This window comes from Schistocerca piceifrons, chromosome 7, assembly GCF_021461385.2.
Source record: "Schistocerca piceifrons isolate TAMUIC-IGC-003096 chromosome 7, iqSchPice1.1, whole genome shotgun sequence".
NCBI lineage: Eukaryota > Metazoa > Arthropoda > Insecta > Orthoptera > Acrididae > Schistocerca > Schistocerca piceifrons.
In genome coordinates this window covers 326,739,254-326,765,363 of record NC_060144.1, presented here as the reverse complement: position 1 = coordinate 326,765,363, position 26,110 = coordinate 326,739,254, and the positions used below count along the sequence as shown (strand labels likewise).

Sequence of the window (26,110 nt, the reverse complement as noted above, 5' to 3'; positions counted from 1 at the left end):
TGCAGCAGAACAGCACGACAAGGACAGTTCAGTTCTGATGGGACGTTATCACATTTCTGAGTTGCGTTTCGCCTCAAAAGCAAAGATCTTAATTGAATCACAATGTACATTTTTGTCTACCATATCATTTCAATACTGATTATCTTCATCTGTCAGTTTGGGATAGAAATTTCGAGACAACGTTGTGTCGCTACAGCCGTACAAAGTTAAGTACAATAAGGACTAATTATGGTTGTCTTCCAATGAATATTTCGTCTGTTGTAGAGTAATGTCTCCTGGCGCATCACTTTACGACTCGACGTTTGTTAAATAAATCACAGAGGCTAATTAGCCGACATGATGTTGTTGAGATGGCCAATGGCACCAGTTTCACGTAAAATTTTGTCTGCTTGCTTTAGCCGTTGTATATTTGTGTGTAGTGTGGTCTTGGGTATAGAAAAGGTTAGTATCTTACAAGATTATTTGTATTTCGATAATACTGCTAAAGATTTTTATGGCTCTTACGGAACGTAGCCTGAATATTGATGACGCCTTAAGGGGCTATTACGAAATGTAGACTACTCCGTTTTGTATCCTAACTTAATTTGTCAGTTCGGTAAGGGCGGCATGTTGGAATGTTGTGGTCTGAGATAGCAGCTGCCAGTGTTATTGTGGGAGAAACTGCACTAAAGAGCCAAACAAACTGGTACACCTGTCTAATATTGTGTAGGACCCCGCGAGCACGCAGAAGTGCTGCAACACAAAGTGGCGCGAACTCGACTAATGGCTGAAGTAGTGCGGGAGGGAACTGACACCATGAATCCTGCAGGGCTGTCCATAAATCCGTAAGAGTACGAGGGGGTGGAGATCTCTTCTGAACAGCACGCTGCAAGTCATTCCAGATATGCTCAATAATATTCATTTCTGAGGAATTTGGCAGTAAGCGGAAGTGTTTAAACTCAGAAGATTGCTCCTGGGGCCACTCTGTAGTAATTCTGGACGTGTGGGGTGTCGCATTCTCCTTCTGAAATTACCCAAGTCCGTCGGTATGCACAATGGACATGAATGGATGCACGTGATCAGACAGGATGCATACATACTTGTCACCTGTCAGAGTCGTATGTAGATGTATCAGTGGTTCCCTATCGCTCCAGCTGCACACGCCCCACACGATTGGGCGGAGCCTCCACCACCTTGAACAGTCCTCTGCTCACATGCAGGGTTCATGGATTCATGAGGTTGTCTCCATACCCGTACACGACCATCCGCTCGATACAATTTGAAACGCCGGCCGCTGTGGCCGAACGGTTCTGGGCGCTTCAGTCCGGAACCGCGGTGCTGCTACGATCGCAGATTCGAATCCTGCCTCGAGAATGTGTGTGAAGTCCTTAGGCTAGTTAGATTTAAGTAGTTCTAAGTCTAGGAGACTGATGACCTCAGACCTTAAGTCCCATAGTGCTTAGAGCCACAATTTGAAACGAGAGTCGTCCGACCAGGCCATATATTTCCAGTCAACAACAGTCCAATGTCGGTGTTGACGAGCCCAGACGAGACGTAAAGCTTTGGGTCCTGCAGTCGTCAAGGGTACACGAGTGTGCCTTCGGCTCCGAAAGCCCATATCGATGATGTTTCGTTGAATGGTTCGCACGCTGACAATTATTTATGGTCCAGCATTGAAATCTCCAGCAATTTGCAGAAGGATTGCACTTCTGTCACGATGAACGATTCTCTTCTGTCGTCGTTGGTTCTGTTCTTCCAGGATATTTTTCCGGCCGCAGTGATGTCGGAGATTTCATGTTTTACCGGAGTTCTGATACGATACACTCATGAAATGGTCGTACGGGAAAATCCCCACTTCATCGCTACCTCGGAGATGCCGTGTCCCATCGCTCGTGCGCCGACTATAACACCACGTTGAAACTCACTTAAATCTTGATAACCTGCCATTGCAGCAGCAGTAACCGAACTAACAACTGCTCCAGACACTTGTCTTATGTAAGTGTTGCCGACCGCAGCGCAAACGCTCTTTCTGTCGGTCCCACTAAGAATAGTTTCTTCTCTGTAACTGCCCGACTGGGTCGCCCGCCCGTAGCTGATAAAGACAGCTGGTATCATAATCGATAGGCCTCTGTTGGTCGCCTTTAGGTTTCCAGTGACACAGTTGTATCAGGCCTGTTGTAAGAAAGTGGTTGCTACCTTCCACTTGTACGAAATCATTACATTGAATTCTTCTAGACTTTGGCGCAAAATCATTGGGGCACCATTCCTGAAAGGGAGAACTAACTACAGTCGCATCACCCACCCTCGCTACTGTTAACTGTCTTTGTTAGAAGGAGGTAAGTCCAACGGACTTCGTATATTTGGATATTCCCGTGATGCTCTCGAAATTCCGGCGCGCCACTGACCGCGTCCCCCCACCTCGGGACAAGGTGCATTAGAGAGATCCTAGCATATGAAACATCAAGTTTTTTTTACAAAACTTTCGGCCTGAGACGGTCCATTTGTGATGTGTAAGTTAGCATTTTCGCGTCTCGGCTGAACCCAGCACTTATAACTTTCATATGCTTTAATTTTTTGCACTGTTCCTCTGCATCGCCTATGTACTTCTTGTGTAGTTACTTCTGAAATTCAGTGTTAGTTCCATGGAATTTTCTTTTTTGCAAAGGTTTCTTCAATAAGCCAAGCCCAATGCAGGTGTCCCTGCCATAGGACACATAGCCACCTCAAATTTCAGCGTTAACCTTATAGCAGAGATATTCTGCTCTCAACGCCTAAAGGTGACGTACAGACCTTCCTGTCATAACAGGAGAAGAAATTATTCGTTACGGCTTTTAATCTCGATAGTGATTTCTTTTTGAATACCCGCTAAGTAAGGTACTGTGGGAGACGCCGTCGTAATTATTGATGCGAGCTGGAGCCTGCACCCCATTTTCAGAACAGGTTCCGTACATCTCAAAATACTCTCTTTGACGTTGCCCTCCTCACAGAGAGTGCTTTGGTGGGAGGTTTCGGAGCTGCTTAGTGATACGATCCCGCATCAGAGAATTTTCTGTCACGTCACAGGTATTTTACTTTTCTTTAGTTACGACTGATTCTGCCAAGCTGGAGAACCGGCAGCACTGAACATATTTATGGGCTGTTACTGAAGCCAGCTTTTTTTTCAGGTTGACTGCATAGGTTACCAGTGGTGTGACAGCTGAACCATGACATTTGCTGATAACTATTGACTACCAACAACCGTCTCCAGTACTCGATGTTGAATGTCACACATTTCCCGCTTTGTCCCGCTTTGTGATTACCGCTGCAGCTCATGCTTCCTAGCGCACCGCTTTCTGTATGTTGTTTTTAATTTGTGGTAATAAAGCTCAGGAAACTTAAATTTTTGTTGATGGTTAATGTGTGTTTTTAACTACGTTTTGTGACATGCAAGTCAGTACCACAAGTCAGCTTTCGTACTAAATAAGACAACAGGGTAAAAACCGTAGGGGGAGACCAAGAGATGAATACACTAAGCAGATTCAGAAGGATGTAGGTTGCAGTAAGTACTGGGAGATGAAGAAGCTTGCACAGGGTGGAGTAGCGTGGAGAGCTCCATCAAACCAGTCTCAGGACTGAAGACCACAACAACAACAAGACAATAGTGTGGTTTCAGTTTCACTATAACAATCCCGAGAGCACAATGCAGTAAGAGTCAAGTCATCTCGTCTTCTCAGGAATTTAATCGCGGAATCTTCGTGCTAACGACATGACCAGTGACATGCTGCGTCATCTAAAGGGCGAATTAACAAGTGATGAGAAGTTAGTAATCTCTGTGATAATAAAAGTGAAACGGAGGCGCCACATAGTGTATCATTTTATTGATGTGGCTTTAGTTAATGTCATAATAATCTTCACCGACTATATTTAGTAGGCAGAATGAATTTGAAGACGTTACGAGTCACTGTCATTCCAGACTTCGTAGTGCCTACTAAGTGTTCAACAACAGAAAGAGGAAACAAAGCCCTCGCATCATCTGTTGCAAACCATACGCTACACCAGCTAAAGGGATAAACGAAGCTGCACAAATGCCTTAAAATGGTACGTTAGAAGCGGCGCATTATGTAGCACAGTGAGAAATGCCCATTGTACAAATAGAATTACGAAACATGTAGTTTTTGACTCTGAGTTCTGCAGAATACACAACAAATGAGCGGTCCCTGATTTATAAGTGATTTCGCTGTGAAGCAATATAACATAAAAGTACCAAAAAAAACCTTTCTTCTGAAAAAGATTGTACTGATGTTAATTTGATACATACTTGATCGTATCTACATATTGAAAATAATAATTCAAAGATTTTATTTCCGGCAAACCGAGACTGAATAAAGCGACGGCTTTGCCTGCAGAGAGGCTTAACCAATGAAAATGCTCTTGAGTGCGCGATACAAGCCAATCATTGTGCATCAGCAGCGCTGAAAAGGCCTCAGGCTGCACTGAATTCGGAAATACTGCGAAACTTCGTGTTGGAAACAAGGCAAGTCCAACTTTACAAGGACACGGAACTTTATTAAAATAAAGGAAGGTCATTAGAGATCATTAGAGATGGAGCACACGCTTGAACTGGTTAGGGTAGGTAAAGATATCGTCCGCGACCTTCAAGGGAGCCATCCCGACATTCGCTTTAAGTGACTGAGGAAAGTCACTGGAGTGTTATCGGCAGTTCCAAAATTCGTAGATGAACTTTATCATTTTGGTACAGGCACTCGTGATTGTACGGCGGTAACTTTGCACTAGAGATAGCTAATCGACGGCTCTGCCTTAAATAATCGAGCGAACGTGAATGTAGCCCCATTGGGTGTTATTATTCTGCAGCAGCCTTTTATTAATCATAGAATAAATAGCTATAAGAGGTGCCTATGAAAGAAACGAACTCATTTTTTAAAATGGAAACTAAAGCGATTGATTTGAAAAGACGATTGAAATCTCATAGCCTTTAATAGTAATTCAGAAACTTTTCTTCCGTTCAAGGTCTTCTTGTGGAAGACCAGTACGCAATTATATGTTGGTGATACATGTGGCCATCTGTATTCCGTATAGTGAAGGACTGACTCATATCACTTATGTATGGGCTTTTTACTAAATTTTGCCGTTATGGAGTGGTTCCTTATAACATAATGGTTGATAACGTGAAAAAATAATTAAATATGTCTCATGGCTTTTGGTGTACATCATTTGTAAACTACAAAGATCATACTAACGTAACATTCAAACAAATGAACGCGTAAAATTGATACAGATTCTTCATACATACAATTTTTCAAATTTTTCGTGGTATTCGTACAATATAGAAGTCCAATGTCATTTTCCCTACAGGCACGGAGAACCATGGCGAATATTCCGGACGAAGGTGCAGAAGCCGATCCTGCAGCTGCAGACCATCAAGAAGTACATACGGCCCATCGAGGAGGTGACCGAGATGTTCATACAGAGGTGAGCTGTTTTCTCTGGCCACTCCGGTGATATATTCTGTAGATGCATGATTTTATGTTCATGTTTTTCTTGTGTGAATGCGACGGGGGAGGGGTCAAATGAAAGCCTTAAAAGTGTAATTAAAAGCTACATCTCGCGCCATTGTCTTACATGTTGGCAGTACTGTTACTGATGATGTAAGGAATGCCCTACAGGCTGCAGCATACTACAGACAAGTGAAACGTGGCCACAATACCAGCTCCAAATGGGTACCCCCCTGGCGACGTGCACCAAGGAGGAACAGTGTTCTGTCATACGTTTTCTGATCAGTGAAGGTATGAAACCTACTTAAATCCGTCGTCGAATGAAGATCCAGTATGGCGATGCCTGTCTATCACCGCAGCAAGTGTGTGAGTGGAATACAAAGTTCGGGAATGGGGTGCCTTCTATGTCAGAGGCTCAGCGCCTGAGCCAGGCTCACCATGTTGTGACACCGGAGTCCAACGCAGCAGTTGAAGCCATTCTGAAGTAAAATGGCCGCGTGGCGGTAGATGAAATAGCCGCAGATCTGAACATTAGTCATGGCTCAGCACATCACATCATTCATAAAGCGTCTACAAGCTGGGTTTCACGCCACCTCACTCCAGAACTGAAGCGGCTACATGTTGACGTCTGTGAAGAACTTCTGTAGTGCTTTGAAGCAGAAGGTGATAGTTTCTTCTCGAGAATCGTTACCGGAGACGAAACCTGAGTATACTACTACTATCCTGGAACAAAGAGAAAAAGCAAGGAATGGCGCCATTCATCATCACCAAAACCCAAGATGTTCAGGACGCAGTCGCCTCCAGGGGCGGTTTTGCTGGCTCTCTTTTGGGATGAACAAGGTGTTATCGTGAAGCACTACACAACTATGGGACACACCATCACCACAGCATCATACTGCAACATGTTAAAAAATCAGCTTCGGCTTGCAATAAGAACAAAGCGACGTGGGCTTATGACTGCAGGGGTCATTTTTCAGCATGACAATACTCGGTCTCCTACTGCCCGTGCAACAATTCCAGCCATCGATGACCTGCACTTTGATACTCTACCACGTCACTATACTCACCAGACTTCGCACCGTAGGATTTCCACATGTTTTGACCTCTCAGAGAGTCGATGGCAGGAAAGAAATTTTGTTCCCATGAATATGTGCAGCAGGTGGTGCAAGAATGGCTGCACACACCAAAGTAATTTCTTTTTCCCAACGGTATCCGTGCACTTCCCACGCGCTTGAGGAAGTGTGTTGAATGACTGGCAAATTGGTAAAAAAATGATACAATATGTTCCACTTTCCGCCAATAAAAAAAAATTAAAATATTTAAAGCTTTCATTTGACTCCCCTTGTAGATAATAAAATTGAGTGACTTGTCACTACTAACGGTTCTTCAAAGATGTCGATTATAGCAGCTCGTCGTGTTCGTGCATTTTTTTTCTTTTATTCAGTGAATTTGTGGCTATTTTTACAATGAAATGTTGCAACCTTAAAACAGATGGACTTCAGTGTTACACTTCAGAATCCAGCATAACAGAATTCTCTTTAAGGCATATTCAAGAAATTGACATTGTCGCGCCGTTGTTTCTCCATTTCCCTACTGACTGCATCATAAGTTAAAGACAAAAGCCAACTCTGAACATCAATGAATAAATTTTCCAAACACCTGAACTAACACCGATCTAACGATCAACAGCAACGTCAGGAAGCTGCTATGAAAGCAGAGAGAGCTTTACCACAGATTCAAACGAACCCCAAAGTTTACTAACGAACAAAGAAAGTGAAGTTAAATCCAGCTATATAAGAGGCGCTCAGTGAATTTCAAAAGCATTTTATATTAAACTAAATTTTGAGGAACCTAGAGAAACTGTATTCTACGCAGAATCAGTACATGGATCGAAATTTAATTGTCTTAGTTGTCCAGTCGTTATTAGATAGTACTGATTACAAAACGGAAGACTTACATAAAAAACTATTCTTGTAAAATTGTTCCCCTGATAAAGACTGCATTACAGTTCTTCTTTGTGATGCTCACATGAATGCGAAAGATATTATAGAAACATGCATTTTCTTAATCCAAAAGCAATGTGTGGGCAGAATAAAGAATCATAAGTTCGAATTTCCAAAACTATTCCTCTGAAGAAGATTTCATCGTAGCATACGGGTGGAAAAATAACAGTGATAACTGAATGAGGAATCTAAAAGAAACCAAAATCTTTATAAAGGGGAAAGGCCACTGTAACTATCAAATTAAATACTAGATTGTACTTGTTTACATGAAATAGACCTGTTTATTGCAGTAGTTTATCGTAGGTCGCTGAAAAAATAGTGTTCCATGCGATAGGAAAACGAGAGATTACCCCAGTTTCAGAAAAGGATCATAAAAATCTAAAACAGTAAAACTGAAGACAATTCCGTGTTTTAATAAAATTACCTTTCGCCACGGGATAGGTTAGTCTATGCAAGAGTGTCACAGTAAGAGTCACTCTAAGAGTGTTGGACATTACTAAATGTCTACTATTCAGAGCCAGAAGACCCACGTCAAAGAAGATTATTTTTACTACTTCTTATCCTCCCACCCCACCCTCCTACAATTCTCGCCTAACGTCCAATTGCCCATGACGGTAAAATCAGAGAAATTCAAGAGTAACCGCGATTATTCTTCCGGCTAACCGTTCTTGAAAGGAGTAGGACACTGGTATTGTAACGGTGGTATACCATGTACCCCCTTACACAATACCGCTGCACATAACATGCATTAATGTAAGTAGATAATGAGACATTCATGTAGAGGTAACAACCATGTAAGAGAGATATAGCTGTTGTCGGCACGGAAAATAGGATGGTCCAGCATGACACTCGACAACGACGTGGAAATATTATACGTGGCCTCTGAGGGACAAGAATCGAACTCTCAAGCAATTCTATAGCAACCGAACCGTCAGAGGGGCTAAGGCCTGAACACACTCTGAACTTTACGCAGACCACTTCGTATGGCATAACATTGGCCAAATTACTCTCTAAGAGTTCAGCCGCCAACATTGCACTGTTTATTCGCAACCACTGGGCACATTTCATTTGCGAAGCATTAGTTTTGTTTGACTATGATGCGTGCTTGTGGAATGTATAAGATTGCAGCCCAATGACGTCACATAGGCCACTCCTCTTAAACAGAACCAAGGGACCGCCGAGCTTAACGTATCCGACTGATGAATGAAACACTTCATGACAATGGGAAAAGCTTCTGATCCGCACTAGGACCATAGCGCGAATTTACTATCACGAGCCTAAGGAAATGTTCTCATTAGCTGCTAGAGTAGAAGAAAATGAAAGGAATGGAGAACTAACATTCCTCTCCAGACCGGCACATTAACTGCTCCATAATCATTCAGAATATGTGATTTATTTGTTCCCCATGTATCCTTTTCGGTTCAGAAAGGTACTGAAAATTTGACTCACAATAAAAATAATGGTGCTAACATGTGACTAATATTTTATTTTTTTCCTTTGTTACAGAATGTGTGAGATGAGGGACGAGAACGGTGAGATGCCTGAAGACTTCGATAACGAGATCCACAAATGGTCGCTTGAATGTACGTTACCCTGAGTTTTGCATCCACTATTGATAGCTGTTCTGGTCACTGTTATGAGCTGATTATGCTATTAGGTACACTGACGTTTGTCAAAATTGCAACACCGAGAATGCCCCAATAAATCTGGTCAGGGGAAACATTTAACAATGTACCACTAACAAGTGCAGGAGACATAACACTTCCAGGTCGTCTTTGAGTCCATGCCATGGGGTTAGAAACACTTATTGCAGCACGCACGACAATAGGCATCACATCGAAATCCCACATTCTGTTAATTCATGCACCTAATTTGTGGTATAATGACTATTTCACCCACATGCATTATCCTTATCACAACGTGCACAAAGTGAGTAGTTCTAAGTTGTAACTGTAGATTCCTTACTTCCCCGTCACGCCGTAGTAATATCATTGTAGTTGGCTTTTATTATAATAATATTTTATACTGCAGTTAATTATTTCTAACCATAGTGAGCCATTTGCGTTTTGTAGTATTGTTTTGCTTTGTGGCTGTTGGCTAAAGAACACAGTTTGCGTAGAACGTGTATGAAAGACATGCCTTTTTAATGTATTACACTGTTCCAGTGTTGTGTTACAGCCCCCAATTAATTTTCACGAGCAGAACTAAAGAAAAGAAAAATTTTAAAGCGACACTTCCCAATTCAAACTCAACATCATTACATATTCTTAGTGGCTAGCGTTCTGTATGACTTACAGGGACTTGTAGAGTCATAGCTGGATTTCACTGTTTCATCATTTCAGATGGTTGATGTTTTAAGAGTTCGGATTATAACGTACAACACGGAAAATATGTAACTCAGGAACATGGTTGTGGTAGCAACCACCATTTGTACCAGTTTTTTCTGTCACAATAATTCTTTTGTGCGCTTAAGTTACCTATATGTTTGGTCAGAAATATCAATTACAGGAGACTCGTAGTGAATGCTCCCGATTAGGATAAAACTTGGACCACGAAAGACACATAGGTTTTAATTTGGGTAAGCAACTGATCGATGCGACAAAACGACGAACAACTGGAGAAACTCTTGACTAGAGGGGTAGCTATGCTAAATGAAACCTATATGAAGCGCTTCCTACATAACTCGTAAAATCTGCAAATAGCAGCATACTCTAATTTAATTTTGTGCATCACGTATATCAGTTTCAGGTCTTTGGTAAATTAGCTACAGTTTTCTATGGTCGAAACTAGAACAGTCACAGCGAACTGAAGCTGTGTCTTGATCCTCTGCAGTAATTTTTCCCTCAGCAACTAGCAGTCTCTTCTCCACACTACCATACGTATTGAAGAACTTCGATTATGGTCTTCCTGCGGAATACGTTACTCTCTGGTATACAAAATAAATAAATAAATACAGGTTAATGGGAGTAGCGCTGGAGTCCGCCAGTTTTCCTTTACCGGTGCGGCACAGCGGTGTACTGGGTAGCATAGCTACAAGGCGTCCACTCTCGGCTCCTCCAATTTCTTCTGCCAAATCAGTTGGCATTGCAGTTGTCTCACTGGCAGATCAAACGTGTTTACAATGACTGAAATGGCCTAATGTTGTCCAAAACATTGAACTTTAATTTTCGAAGAGCGAGGTAAAATTCACTGTGCGCTCAACTGGATTTAGATTAAGTTAGATTAAGTCAAAACTGAGCTGATATCTTTCATTACACCGCTGCTGATTTCCATTCCAGTATTTATCCAACTCAGTCAGAAGTCTTCACAGATTCTCTCTCGCTCTTTCTAGCCCACCTCTCCCTTACTCCATAAACGCCTATTCCTCCCTCCCTCTCTCCCTTCTTTTTCGGCTTCAGACCCCTATTCCTCACCAATTTTTCACCTCCTTTCTCCCCAGCTTCATCATTCTCAACTACTAGATATCCCTCACACTCTGACGCCAATACACACACACACACACACACACACGCACGCACACGCACACGCACACGCACACACACACACACACACACACACACACACACACACACACACACACACACACACAAACACAAATCATTAATTGCTATATCGTTTGGGTATGTTAAACGTTTATCATTGTATCGGGAGCAGTCAAATTACAATGAGACAAATAGAAAATTATTATTTCAGAAGTTATCTCCAATGTGAGACTAGATGGTCAATGACTCGTAGAAAATTGGTCGAGGTTGCCTACGGAACTATGGTTGTACCCAGGTGTGCGCCGCTTTGTCCAGAGCAAATCGACGGCTGCGAACGTCTTTCTTCTGGGTTCCAAAAACATGGAAATCACATGAGGAGAGGTGGAGACTGTTTTGGGGATGTGTGAGATCTTCCTAGCTAAAATTCTGAAGCGTACTCGAAACAGCCTTGGTAACATGTGTGCCCGCAATCCGTACAGTCTTGGTCTCTACCCATTCGATTTCCATAGTTTTTGGAGACCTGAAGAAAGACGTTCGTGAACGTCGATTTGCTTCACACAAAGAGGTGCCCTCCTAGGTACAATCATGGTTTCGTTGGCAACCGTCAACATTCTTCCACGTAGACTATGACCGTCTTGTCTCATGGTGGGATAAAAGTATTAACAGTTATGGCAATTACTTTTGAACTAATAAACAAGTATTTACTTTTTCCAACGGTCTCGTTTGCATTTGACTGAACCTTATACGCAGAAGGAAACTTAAATTTGATTTTGGGTATACATTTACAGAAGACACGTATCTGTTTCAATAATATATATTCAGCAGTTTCTCACAGGTCTAAACGGGGCTGTCATCAAGATATAATTTGTCGCTCTTTTTAAATTAATAGTCATAGGAATCGCGTGAACAAAGGGTTTTAAAATGGCACCACGTCGACTTCCTATATCACAATTTTGTTCTCTGCTGCCGTACTACCTCGAGAGTTCGACTTAATTTCTCAAGAATTATGCTAAGCATATTGTTTTTAAATGCTATAATCTCGTAAAATATGACATACCAGGTGTTTCTGCTTCCCGAAAAATCAACTGAATTTGACGATTTAAACTGTTATTATTATTATTATTATTATTATTATTATTATTATTATTATTATTTATTATAATTATTATCTTAGCTATAGTCCACGTAAGCAATAAGAGTGTGAAAAATGTTTCGTGTTGCGTTTCTTAGGGAAACAAATGGCGCTGATCTTGCTTTTAGGGAAAAACGAGAAAAAATGTACTAAATGTAAACTTTTGCACTCGATATTATTACACTCCTGGAAATTGAAATAAGAACACCGTGAATTCATTGTCCCAGGAAGGGGAAACTTTATTGACACATTCCTGGGGTCAGATACATCACATGATCACACTGACAGAACCACAGGCACATAGACACAGGCAACAGAGCATGCACAATGTCGGCACTAGTACAGTGTATATCCACCTTTCGCAGCAATGCAAGCTGCTATTCTCCCATGGAGACGATCGTAGAGATGCTGGATGTAGTCCTGTGGAACGGCTTGCCATGCCGTTTCCACCTGGCGCCTCAGTTGGACCAGCGTTCGTGCTGGACGTGCAGACCGCGTGAGACGACGCTTCATCCAGTCCCAAACATGCTCAATGGGAGACAGATCCGGAGATCTTGCTGGCCAGGGTAGTTGACTTACACCTTCTAGAGCACGTTGGGTGGCACAGGATACATGCGGACGTGCATTGTCCTGTTGGAACAGCAAGTTCCCTTGCCGGTCTAGGAATGGTAGAACGATGGGTTCGATGACGGTTTGGATGTACCGTGCACTATTCAGTGTCCCCTCGACGATCACCAGTGGTGTACGGCCAGTGTAGGAGATCGCTCCCCACACCATGATGCCGAGTGTTGGCCCTGTGTGCCTCGGTCGTATGCACTCCTGACTGTGGCGCTCACCTGCACGGCGCCAAACACGCATACGACCATCATTGGCACCAAGGCAGAAGCGACTCTCATCGCTGAAGACGACACGTCTCCATTCGTCCCTCCATTCACGCCTGTCGCGACACCACTGGAGGCGGGTTGCACGATGTTGGGGCGTGAGCGGAAGACGGCCTAACGGTGTGCGGGACCGTAGCCCAGCTTCATGGAGACGGTTGCGAATGGTCCTCGCCGATACCCCAGGAGCAACAGTGTCCCTAATTTGCTGGGAAGTGGCGGTGCGGTCCCCTACGGCACTGCGTAGGATCCTACGGTCTTGGCGTGCATCCGTGCGTCGCTGCGGTCCGGTCCCAGGTCGACGGGCACGTGCACCTTCCGCCGGCCACTGGCGACAACATCGATGTACTGTGGAGACCTCACGCCCCACGTGTTGAGCAATTCGGCGGTACGTCCACCCGGCCTCCCGCATGCCCACTATACGCCCTCGCTCAAAGTCCGTCAACTGCACATACGGTTCACGTCCACGCTGTCGCGGCATGCTACCAGTGTTAAAGACTGCGATGGAGCTCCGTATGCCACGGCAAACTGGCTGACACTGACGGCGGCGGTGCACAAATGCTGCGCAGCTAGCGCCATTCGACGGCCAACACCGCGGTTTCTGGTGTGTCCGCTGTGCCGTGCGTGTGATCATTGCTTGTACAGCCCTCTCGCAGTGTCCGGAGCAAGTATGGTGGGTCTGACACACCGGTGTCAATGTGTTCTTTTTTCCATTTCCAGGAGTGTATTTACTTTGTACGAAGAGTCTGCCCCCCCCCCCCCTCCCGTTGGTGGGGAGGCTTCCATGTCTCAGCGATACAGATACCGATCCCTTCATTGGGCAGCTAGGTCAGAAAAATTAAAAAGAGAAATAGGTTGAAGTTAGATATAGTGGGAATTAGTGAAGTACGGTGGCACGAGAAATAGGGTTCCGGTCAGGTGAATACAGGCATAAATACAAAATTAAATAGGGGTAATGCAGAAGTAGATTTAATAACGAATAAGAAAATGAAATGCGGGTAAGATACTATGAACACTATAGTAAATTCATTATCATAGCCAAGACAACCCCCATTCACTACAGTAGTACAAGTTTATATGTCAACAAGCTCCGCAGTTGATGAAAAGATTGAATAAATATATGATGAGATAAAAGAAATTATTCAGATAGCTAAGCGAGACGAAAATTTAATTGTGTTGGGGACTGGAATTCGAAAGTAGGAAAAGGAAGAGAAGGAAACATAGTAGGTGAATATCAACTAGGGGAAAATTGAAAGAGGGAGGCGCCTGGCAGAATTTTGCGCAGAGCATAATTTAATCATCGCTAACATTTGGTTTAAGAATCATGAAAGAAGGTAGTGTACGTGAAAGAGACCTGCAGACACCGGAAGGTTTCACTTTGATTATATAATGTTTAAGACAGACATTTCGGAACCAGAATTTAAATTGTAAGACATTTCCAGGGGCAGATGTGGACTCTGACCACACTTTATTGGTTATGAATGTCGATTAAAACTGATGAAATTGCAAAAAGATAGGAAATTAAGGATATGGGATCTGGATAAGTTGACAGAACAAGAGGTTCTTGAGAGTGGCAGATGCAACATTAGACAACGACTGACAAGGACGGGGGAAGGAATACAGTAGAAGACAAATGGATAGCTCTAAGAGATGAAATAGTGAAGGCAGCAGAGGATCAAGTAGGTAAAAGACAAAGGCTAGCAGAAATCCTTGGATAGCACCAGAAGTATTGAATTTAATTGATAAAAGAAGAAAATATAAAAATCCAGGCGAAAGGAAATACAAATGTCTAAAAAATTAGATTGACAGTAAGTGCAAAATAACTAAGCAGGAATAGCTAGAGGACAAATGTAAGATTTGGAAACATATAACACTAGAAGAAACACAGATACCGCCAGGAAAATTAAAGAGACCTTTGGAGAAAGGAGAACCTGTCCTAAGAAAAGAAGGGAAAGCTGAAAGATGAGAGAAGAATGTGGAGGGTCTGTACGAGGGAGATGTGCTTGAGGGCAGTGTTACAGAAATTAAGAGGATGCAGAAGAAGATGAGATGGGAGATATGATACTACGTGAAGAACTTGACAGAGCACTGCAAGACCCAAGTCGAAACAAGGGCCCGGAGTAGAAAATATTTCACTAGAAATGTTGGTAGCCTTGGGAGAAACAGCCATGTCAAAACTCTTCCATCTGGTGAGCAAGATATATGAGACAGGTGAAATACCATCAGACTTCTATAATAATTCCAATTCCTAAGAAATAAAATGCTGACAGTTGTGAAAATTACCAAACTATCAGTTTAATAAGTCATGATTGCAAAATACCAACATGAATTCTTTGCAAGAGTATGGAAAAACCGATAGAAGCTGACCTCGGTGAAATTCAGTTTGGATTCCGAAGAAATGTGGAAATACTGGCTCCACGACTTCTCACAGAAGACAAGTTAAGGAAAGGCAAACCTACGGTTACAGTATTTGTAGACTTACAGAAAGCTTTAGACAATGATGACTGGAATACACTCTTTTAGTTTCTGGGGGTAGCAGGGGTACAATATAGGGAGCAAAAGGGTATTTACAACTTGTGCAGAAACCAGACTACAGAGTCGAGGGGAATGAAAGGGAAGCAGTGGTTGAGAACGGAGTGAGACAAGATTGTAGCCTATCCCCGACGTTATTCATCTGTACACTAAGCAAGCTATAAAGGAATCCAAAGAAAAATTTGGAGAATGGCTTAAAAGTTTATGGAGAAAAAATAAAAACTTTGAGGTTTGCCGATGGCATTGTAATTTTGTCAGAGACAGCAAAGAACTTGGAAGACCAGCTGAACGAAATAGACGGCTTCTTGAAAGGAGGATACAAGATGAATATCAAAAAAAGCAAAACGAGGATAATGGAATGTAGTAAAATTAGATCAGGTGATTCTGAGAGAATAAGAAAAGGAAATGAGACAGTAAAAGTAGTACACGAGGTTTGCTATTTGGGCAGCAAAATAACTGATGATGGTCGAAGTAATGAGGATATAAAATGTAGACTGGCAATGATAGGAAAAACTTTTCTGAAAAAGAGAAATTTTTTAACATTAGCCTGAAGAAGTTTTTTCTGAAAGTATTAATATGGTGTGTAGCAATGCATGAGAGTGAGGCATGGAGGATAAACAATTTAGACAAGAAGAGAATAGAAGCTTTCGAAATGTAGTGCTACAGAAGAATGCTGAAGATTACATGGATAGATCACGTAACTAATGAGAAGGTACTGAATAGAATTGGGGAGAAGAGAAATTTGTAGCACAACTTGATTAGAAGAAGGGAACGGTTGGTGGTATGTATTCTGAGGCATCAAGGAATCACCAGTTTAGATCTGGAGGGAAGTGTGGAAGGTAAAAACCGGAGAGGGAGATCGAGAGATGAATACAGTAGGCAGATTCGCAAGGGTGTAGGTTGCAGTAGTTACTCGGATATGAAGAGGCTTGCACAGGATGATGCATCTAATCAGTCGACGACTGAAGACCACAACAACGAAGAGAGCAAAGGAATAAGGAAATGAGATAGCCTCGGCGTACTCTACAACTAACTTTTCCAAAATACTCGTATACCGCTGTCTTTTCCGAGATACAGTTCGCTCAGTCAAATAATCTTGTAGTATATTTCACAGTTGAAAATAGTGAACAGCACAATAGTTCGTATTTTAGGTTTCGATTCTATAACATTCTTCCTGTTTCTGTACCAATCTCAGGATTGTGAAGTTCCCTTAAACCTGCATGTTATGTGTTTCATACGGCTATCATGTTCGGGATGATCACGTAGTACTTTTTATGTAGACATGTTACTTGTATAGTTTACGAAGCTGATTAAAACAAAATCATTGGAGTCAACTATTTTATTCGTCATCAGTCTTCCGACTGGTTTGACGCAGACCTCCACGAATTCCTCTCCTGTGCCAACTTCTTTATTTCAGTGTAGCACCTGAACACATGTTACATACGACCTCTCTTATTTGCTGGATGTATTCCAATCTCTAGCTTCCTCCGCTGTTTTCACCCTCTGCAGCTCCCTCTAGCACCACGGGAGTTATTCCCTGATGTCTTAACAGATGTCCTACCATTCTGTCCCTTCTTCTTTTCAGTGTTTTACATGCTTTTCTTTCCTCTCTTATTCTGCGCACTACTTCCTCATTCCTTACCTTATCAGTCCATCGAATTTTTAACATACGTCTGTAGCACAGCAGCACAACATCTGAAATGCTTCGATTCTCTTCTCTCCTGGTTTTCTCGCCGTCCGTGCTTCACTACCAGACAATGCTGTTCTCCAAAAGTACATACTCAGGACTGTATCCCTCATATTAAGCCTTTTGTTTGATAATAGTAGACTTCTCTTGGCCAGGAATGCCAATTTTTCCAATACTAGTCTGCTTTTGATGTCCTTGCTCCGACCGTCATGGGTTATTTTGCTGCCTAGCTGGCAGAATTCCTTTACTTCATCCATTTCATGACCATCAATCCTAATGTTAAGTTTCTCGCTGTTCTCATTTCTGCTCCTTCTCATTACTTTCGTTTTTCTTTGATTTACTGTCAATTAATATTCTGTACTCAGTAGACTTTTCATTCCATTCAGCAGATCTTTTAATTCTTCTTCACTTTCACTGAGGATAGCAATGACATCAGCGAATCTTATCATTGATATCCTTTCACCTCGAATTTTAATTCCGCTCTTGAACCTTTCTTTTATTTCCATCATTGCTTCTTCGACGTATCGATTGAACAGTAGTTCTTTTCAACCAAATCTCAGAGAGCTGGGAGCAGGCAAACTAGCTTCCATTTGCGAAAATTTGGGAAAGTGTTACTATTTCCGCCATTGAGGTACTGTTCATAAATGATAACGAGCAAGCAAAGACGCAAATAAGGCCACCCGCTGATTTTTATGATTTTGGCATAGGCCGTACAACAGATGGTTGAACCTTCACCATTTCGTGCAAATGTCACACAGTAGTGGAATGATCACAGTTCACCACGTTTGCTAGTTCTCGAGAACACTGACCTGGATCATTATGGATTAATGCCTTTAAACGACCTTCATCAAACCCGGAAAGTCTTCTTAACGTGGAGAGTCACTAATGTCAAAACGACCCTCCTTAAAACTTCCCGTGCTCTGTGCAGTGCTATTATCCGAACATATGGTGGAAATGTTGCTAGCCGCCTCCACTGCCGTCACCCCTCTCTTGAATTCAAACAGAAGAATTTGTAGGAAATGTTCCGACTTTCTAGCCTCCTCAGCTCCACTCACTATCCCCAAATGACAAAATGACAATATATGAACTCAAATAGCAACAGTGAATTACAAATAAAAAATGGCAATCCATAAGTAAACCAATAGCATCCGGAATACCAACATGCCAAACAAAAACGGTACCAACTTATTCACCAACGTAATACAAATAATCAAGGGAAACCACTTGAAAACTTTCGTTGGAACACTGGGATTAAAATTAGAGAAAGAGAGAGAGCAGTAGCAGAATATATTTTGTCTGCGAGAAGTACTGTTTTTCAGAATCTTCAAGATTTACTGGTATTCTTTATTTTGGCATTTTTTTTTTTCCTTTCCTCACAGCGTTGTCCTCTTGTTTAGCTCTGTTTTCTTTTCTGCTGTCTAGAGATTCTGTTGCTCTCTTTCTTCTTATTGTCATTTTATTGTAAAACCTGAAGATGTTTAATTTTTGTTCCTCTTTCAACATTCGATATAGTCATCTCTTTTAAGAATTTTGCATTTTCGTTTAAATACGGAAAAATGTGTGTTATAAAACTCTCTTCACACGTTTACTTCATACAAGCTGCTGGGACAGTGTTGGGAGCAGCATTGTGTCAGCAAGACATTCAAATAGGTCCAACTTTGTTTATGGCCAAAGGTATAGAGAGGTCATTTTTTTACATTCCCCTAATTCTACAGCAAGTGACCTTCTCCGCTGGGCAACAAACAAAGAACTCTATGTCGAAGAAATACAATCTCTTTAAATGCGAACATTTTTAGGTTAGGCTTTACCGTGACTGTTACTGACATTAAATGAAACAACAAGTTTACTGTTACCAGTCACCGTTTTATTTTTTCCACGACGCGTTTCGAAGGTTTAAACATCCATCATCGGGTGGATTTACATTAGTTAGTATTACATATGTGTGTATGTTGTGTTACGACATTTGGAGGAACTTGTGGCACTGCCTCCAGTGGTCACAGGTTCCTTTTTCTGTCGTAACACTTCACATGTATACTGCCACATTTGTAAACAAGTATAGACGCCATATTTGTTTACAAATGTGGCAGTATACATGTGAAGTGTTACGACAGAAAAAGGAACCTGTGACCACTGGAGGCAGTGCCACAAGTTCCTCCAAATGTCGTAACACAACACACACACATATGTAATACTAACTAATGTAAATCCACCCGATGATGGAGGTTTAAACCTTCGAAACGCGTCGTGGAAAAAATAAAACGGTGACTGGTAACAGTAAACTTGTTGTTTCACTTAAATACAATGTCAATTACTGTCTTTTGCTAGAAAAAGGACGTATTAGTCTATCTCCCAGTGAAGCTCTGATCACTGCTTATGTTACGTCAACTCCGAAACAGTTGCGAAAGTTTGATATCCTGATTGAACTAATTTAATCATTCCGACATATTCTGTGATATTTATAGAGAATACTCTATGGCATTTTCGCCACTCATGACGCTTCTTTGAAAGTTACAAATTATTAACAAGCTAGGCGAAAATAAATCGCTGCATTTTCAGCAGAATTCCTTTTTAAATACTAACCAAAGCAGCGATGACAGATCTTCCTGATTGGTCACCATGGAAGTGCGGTCGTGGAGGGGCCGCACTTAATATTTACAAAAATTTTAATGTAGGCTTCAGTTTAGAAGGGCACTTCCTCTCCAGCGTTCGGTACTTCCCCTACAGCACCTCCCTGAAACCCCCACCACTACAACCCACCCCATGAATGCCCTTTTGTCTGCGCACCTAAGGCCAGAGTACACTGTGCAGACTTTACTTCCACGTAACTGAGTAATGACGGCTGTTACAACTTGCAAAATTTTACTCTCCCATTTCCTTATTAATGTGTCGTGTAATGTATTTTAGCATGTTGCCCTTTTTCTGAGTTGATTTTCTTTCTGTTTGTGATTTACTTCCTCTCTTCTTCGGCCATCATCAGCTACTTTTTGCCCCTTCAGCAAAACTCATCTACTACTTTTAGTGCCTCATTTCCAAATCTAAGCATCGTCTGATTTAATTCGATTACATTCCATTACACTTGTTTTACTTTTATGATGTTCATTTTACAAACATTTTTCAATATACTATCCATTCTGTTCAGCTGCTAATACAAGACCTCTTCTGCCTCTGAAGGAATTACAGTCTCATCAGCAAATCTCTGAAATTTAATTTCCTTTCCATATTTCTCCTTCTTTTGCTTTACTACTTGCTCAGCGTACTGATTGTATGACGTCAGAGATAGGTTAAACACCTGCCTCTTTCCTGTCTCAACTACTGCCTCCCTTGCATGTCCTTCAACTCATAGCTGCAGTATGCTTTCTGTACAAGTTGTACATAACTTTTCGCTCCCTGCCTTTTATTTTCGCTTCCATTAGAATTTAAGGTAGTGTATTCCGGTCTACGTCGTCGAATTTCTTTAAATCTACAATTCTATAAACGTAAATTTGTCTTTCTTAAACCTATTTCCTAAGATAATTCGTAGGGACAGCACTGCTTCTCGTATTCCTACATTTCTCTGAAAGCCAGAATGATATACACGATGTCGACTGCTACTAGTTTATCCATTATTCTATAAATAATTAGAATCTGGATTCTGTAACTTTTTATTAGAAAATGGATATTTTCGTAATACTCACAGGCATTGTTACCATATTCTTGAAATTTGAGGGTAGTCCGCATGCCATGTTATCTTGCACTCCAGGTGGAACAGTTTTGTAATGACAAGCTCTCTAAAAGATCTTAATAATTCAGAGGAAATTTCTTTTATACAAGGGATTTGTTTCCAGTTAGGTCTCCTAGCGCTCTGACAAATTACAATCGTGGTATCGTATTATTCCCATCTCCTCCTCATCCACTTCCTCTTCTTTTTCGTTAATACTGCCCTAAATTCATTTCCCTTGTATAGACCTTCTACACACAGGGAGTTAGGGATCTATTCATTTCCCTTATATAGACCTTCTACATACAGGGAGTTAGGGATCTAAGTCCAGATATTTTAATTGCTGACTGAGGGCAGTGTACTAAATATCATTGCATCAGTATTTACTTCATTTGAAGACTAGTAATTATAGGTCTCAGTATATTTTTAGATTGGTTAGTACCTCCAAGCACAAGTGGCAAGAACAAGCCATTAATACTTATTTTCCCATGGGCAGCACGTCAGCTGCTGAAGTTTGGACGCGTGAACTCAAAACGGTTATTCTATACTGACAGGCATAGACCATTTAGTGGTGCAGTTACGACCATGCATATAACATTTGACAGTGAATGATGTGGCATGTTTGCGGGAACACTGTTAGACGCAGAAAAAAAATCAACTAACACATTAAATTGGGTACATACTAAGGTATCAATTATACTAGTATCTGCACTTCCACCGCTAAAGCACTGTGTGTATTCCTTCCTCCTTTCTGTTCTTTGCCTAGTACTGGCTTGCCATTTGAACTGTTGATATTCATACAGCTGACTCTCTTTCCTCCAAACTTCTCTAGTCATTCCCAGTTACCCAGTTCGCACTTTGTCTCAGTCTCATTTTTTAGACATGCGTATTCCCTTTTACATGCTTGATTTGGTGCTTTTTTATAATTCCTCCTTTCGCCCCTTAAATTCTATGTATCGTGTGTTATTGTACTGGGACTTGTCTTTCTGCCTATTTCACCCTCTGATGCCTTCACTATTTCATCTTAACACTTCATTTTCTGTTGTATTCCTTTCCCCTGTTTCAGTAAATAGTTGTCTAAAGCTCCGTTTGAAACTTTCAACGGCCTGTTGTGGTTCTTTCAAATTATCCGAGGTCCTATCTCCTTAATTTACTACCTTCCTGCAATTTCTTCAGTTTTAATCTGCAGTTCACAGGCAAAACGTTATAGCCGGAGTCCACCGTAGCCCCGGAAAATGTTTTACAGTTTAAAATCTGCTTTCCAAATCTCTTTTACATATCGAAGCATGTAGTACACTTCTTGCCAATTTGGCATTTGTTGCACGCCATCATCATGGGTTATAGTTTTGAGGGCCAACAGTGTATACAAGTACATACCATAAGACAACTCTACTTCAGACTTGTTCAAATACAGTCACATTTCGTACTGTGACAGGATTCGTTTCATGTTTCACGAAATTGCTAAATTTCAAGCAGTGCGAGAGCTTATTGTTCTAGCTAGTACGTGTTTTTTCGCGTATTGTTTACACACGAACCTTGTGAGTCAAATCATAATATTGAAACGTGAACACGAAAACTGAAGCACTGATTTTTAATATTAATTATCCAAGGAGACCAATGACACTTACATGATTCAAAAGATACTTTGCCATACATCTGCACACAAAAAAAAAATCATGTGTGTATGTAGCTGTCATGAGTGGTAACACAAACATATGTTTTCATATTGAAACTCTGATGATATCTTCTCTATAACACATTAAAATCTACAATGCGTGAACATCGAAAATTGAAGTTCTGCCAAAATGTCCAGTCAAAGAATACTCGGTGCGATATTCCTTGATAGCATGGGGACTACTGAACGGTACGTGGAGGTTTTGGATGATGATTTCACTCCCATTATCCAAAGTGACCCTGATTTCGACAAGATGTGGTTCACGCAAGACGGATCTCGACCCTATCGAAGCAGGAGAGTGTTTGATATCCTGGAGGAGCACTCTGGGGACCGCGTTCTGGCTGTGGGGTACCCAGAGGCTACTGGCATGGGCCTCAGTTGGTCGCCATATTCTTTGGATCTGAATACGTGCGACTCCTTTTTTGGGGGCTATATTAGAGACAAGGTGTACAGCAACAGCCGGCCGGAGTGGCCGAGCGGTTCTAGGCGCTACAGTCTGGAACCGCGCGACCGCTACGGTCGCAGGTTCGAATCCTGCCTCAGTCATGGATGTGTGTGATGTCCTTAGGTTAGTTAGGTTTAAGTAGTTTTAAGTTCTAGGGGACTGATGACCTCAGCAGTTAAGTCCCATAGTGCTCAGAGCCATTTCAACCATTTGTGTACAGCAACAACACCAAAACCATTGCTGAGCTGAAAACAGCCGTTCATGAACTCATCTACAGCATCGATGTTCGGACGCTTCAGTGGGTCATACTATTCGTCTGTGCCACATCATCGCCAATGACGGCAGACATGTCGAACATGTCATAACCTAAATCCGAATATCTGCAGTGACGTTTACATGTTGAATAAAGTGTATACGTGCTGAAGTTTGTAACTATTTTACGTTTTTTTTTCATATAGTTCAATAATTGTCACCTTATAAAAACAGATGACAATGAATTATTCTTTTTTGTAAAAATAACGCATAGGTGGAAAATACAAATGATTTTTAAGTCTTGTTTGAGGATTTTACGTTACAGTTAAATTACTTATGTTAATGTAAATGATACCATGGTGTAAAATTCCCCATTCGTCTCTGCTCCACTTATATGATTTTCTTCCCGCATCATATGCTTGCAACAATCTCGCAGTGGGCAGTGGTCGAAACAGTTTAGCTCATCTGTGTGCGAAGGGGGCTCAGAGAAGTTAGCATTTTAGTAGCAGCAGTAGCAGCTTTATTCATCCATGTATCTCTTTTTACGAGGATATTGGACATGTCAAAGTATTTACAAATTTAGATGAATTTAAAATAAGCTAATTCGTATACACATATATTTACAGACTTCTAGTTAGAGACAATTATTAGATTTGCTCCTGGTATACAGTACTTTTTTACAAATAACTTATTAAATAATGTAATGCCACATTGTTCACTCATATCTCACTATCAGTCACTGTACACACATTGTTTCAGAACGCTTCACTCACTACACACACACACACACACACACACACATACACACACACACACACTGGTGATCTCCAGGCCATTTGCGGTCCTGAAAAACTGAGTCAGCATACCGCCATAATGAGTGAGATGTTGAGATCAGAAAGAGGAAGAGGTGTTAGTACTGTGCCATGCATAGCTTGGGGTTAGGTATTTCTAGAAAGGAAAAAAAAGAAGGAAAAAGCATAAAGTGAAAGTGTTATGTGGTATGTTGGATATTGTACAATCATTATTATTATTATTTATTTGTATAACATTTTTTATCAAACCCTTACATTGTTTTAGCTAAGTAATCATTCAATGTATAAAATGTATTGCATAACAGGTACTTTTTAGCTGCCTTTTTAAATAACTGTATTTATGCAATTTCTTTAATCTCATTTGGTAATTTATTATACAGTTTTATTCCTTGGTAGAAAATGCTGATTTGAGTTTTATCTTTATTTTTTCTTGGTAAATGTAAGTTGAGTCTATCTCTTGTTGCATGGTCATAGACAGAGCTGTTTGTGCAGTAATTACCAATGTCATTTTTGATGCATACAATTGACTGGTAAATGAATTCACATGGAGCAGTTAAAATCCCCAGTGTTCTGAACAGATCTTTACAATGAGCTCGACTAGTATTTTTGGTTATTATTCTTATGGCTCTTTTCTGGAGTTTGAAAATTGTGTTCATATATTGTGCATTTGTTCCCCAAAAAAGAATGCCATAGCTAAGAATTGAATGTACATATGAATAATATGTAATTAAAAGACACTGCATGTTACACAATGATGATAGCATTCTAAGGGCATAACATGCTGATGATATTCTGTTTGCAAGTACCTTTGTGTGTTCACACCACTTCAACTGAGAATCAATATTCATTCCTAGAAATTTTGCATTGTTACACAGTCTATAGAGGTGCCATTTACATTTAATTTAACATTGTCATTTTTCCTCTTCAAAATGAAATTAATGGCATTAGTTTTCTTTATGTTCAATGTCACTTTATTACTTATTGACCAATCATAAACTTCCTTGAGAGTTTCATTTTAATCACCTTTATAGTTGTTAAGCCAGAAATAAACTTTATACATCATTCATTATTAAACTTGGTTTTCAGTTTCTTTTTTTTTTTTTTTTTCGGCACTGCCAATACATTGGTTTCAGTGCTTTCATTTGGGTAATTTCTGTGGAATCCAAATAACTTTTGACTCTCTACTGAATAAGAAGTTAGATGATGCAACAGCTACTGAGTACAGTTCTCTTCTGTCAAAAAATCGAATCTCTAGTTTTACAACGCTATAAAACTGCCTTACATACTGAACAGACCGTGTTATTTGAAATATTACCCTTTTTGTACGTATCCCGTCTTGTTTCGGTTTCCAACACCAAAATCCCAAGTAAACCCTCTAAATCATGCACTGCTTATTTGTTGGCAGGCATTGGCCGTGTGGCGCTGGACGTCCGCCTCGGCTGTCTCCGTCCAGACCTGCCGGCGAGCTCCGAGCCGCAGCAGATCATCGATGCGGCCAAGTTCGCCCTGCGCAACGTCGCCATCTTGGAGCTCAAGATGCCCTTCTGGCGCTACTTCCCGTCAGCACTCTGGACGCGCTACGTCAACAACATGAACTTCTTCGTAGAGTAAGCTTCCCACAAAACAACATGTAACATTTGTAGCTCTTGTAGTCATCATTACTTTACTGTCAATCGAAGCATCCTACGTACAGCAGCAGAAAGCTGTCATTACAATGCGTTGGTCGCTGTATGTGATCAGGGTAAACTGCATTCGACTGTTTGCACACGACACCATAGTTTGGTAATCTCTATCATTCAGGCGACGTGGCACAGTGGAACAATAATACACTGTGATCATGGGCGCCCACAGAAATTTATGCAAGAGATCTCAAGATTCTAAAGCTGCCATTTTTGATAGCAGGAAACTCGAGAAATTCCTACTGATTATACACAACAGGAACCAGCAAAAATGTCACGAATTAATAAGCCACAAACTTTTAAAAAACCATAAATAAATATTAAGAATTCTTGTATAAACCTTTTTTTCCTTATAAAACTTCGTA

The 26,110-nt window shown here is 41.1% G+C and overlaps 1 protein-coding gene across 1 annotated transcript in view; it reads left to right on the top strand.

The window, feature by feature from the left end:
* Window positions 1-26,110, top strand: part of LOC124805264 (probable cytochrome P450 301a1, mitochondrial) — a gene marked incomplete at its 5' end in the record, with an annotated part of 97,700 nt that overhangs the window by 29,032 nt on the left and 42,558 nt on the right. The window contains 3 exons of the mRNA XM_047265775.1: window positions 5,332-5,448; window positions 8,981-9,057; window positions 25,472-25,673. Coding sequence (XP_047121731.1) covers window positions 5,332-5,448; window positions 8,981-9,057; window positions 25,472-25,673 — 396 coding nt within the window. The remainder of the gene's footprint in view (window positions 1-5,331; window positions 5,449-8,980; window positions 9,058-25,471; window positions 25,674-26,110) is intronic.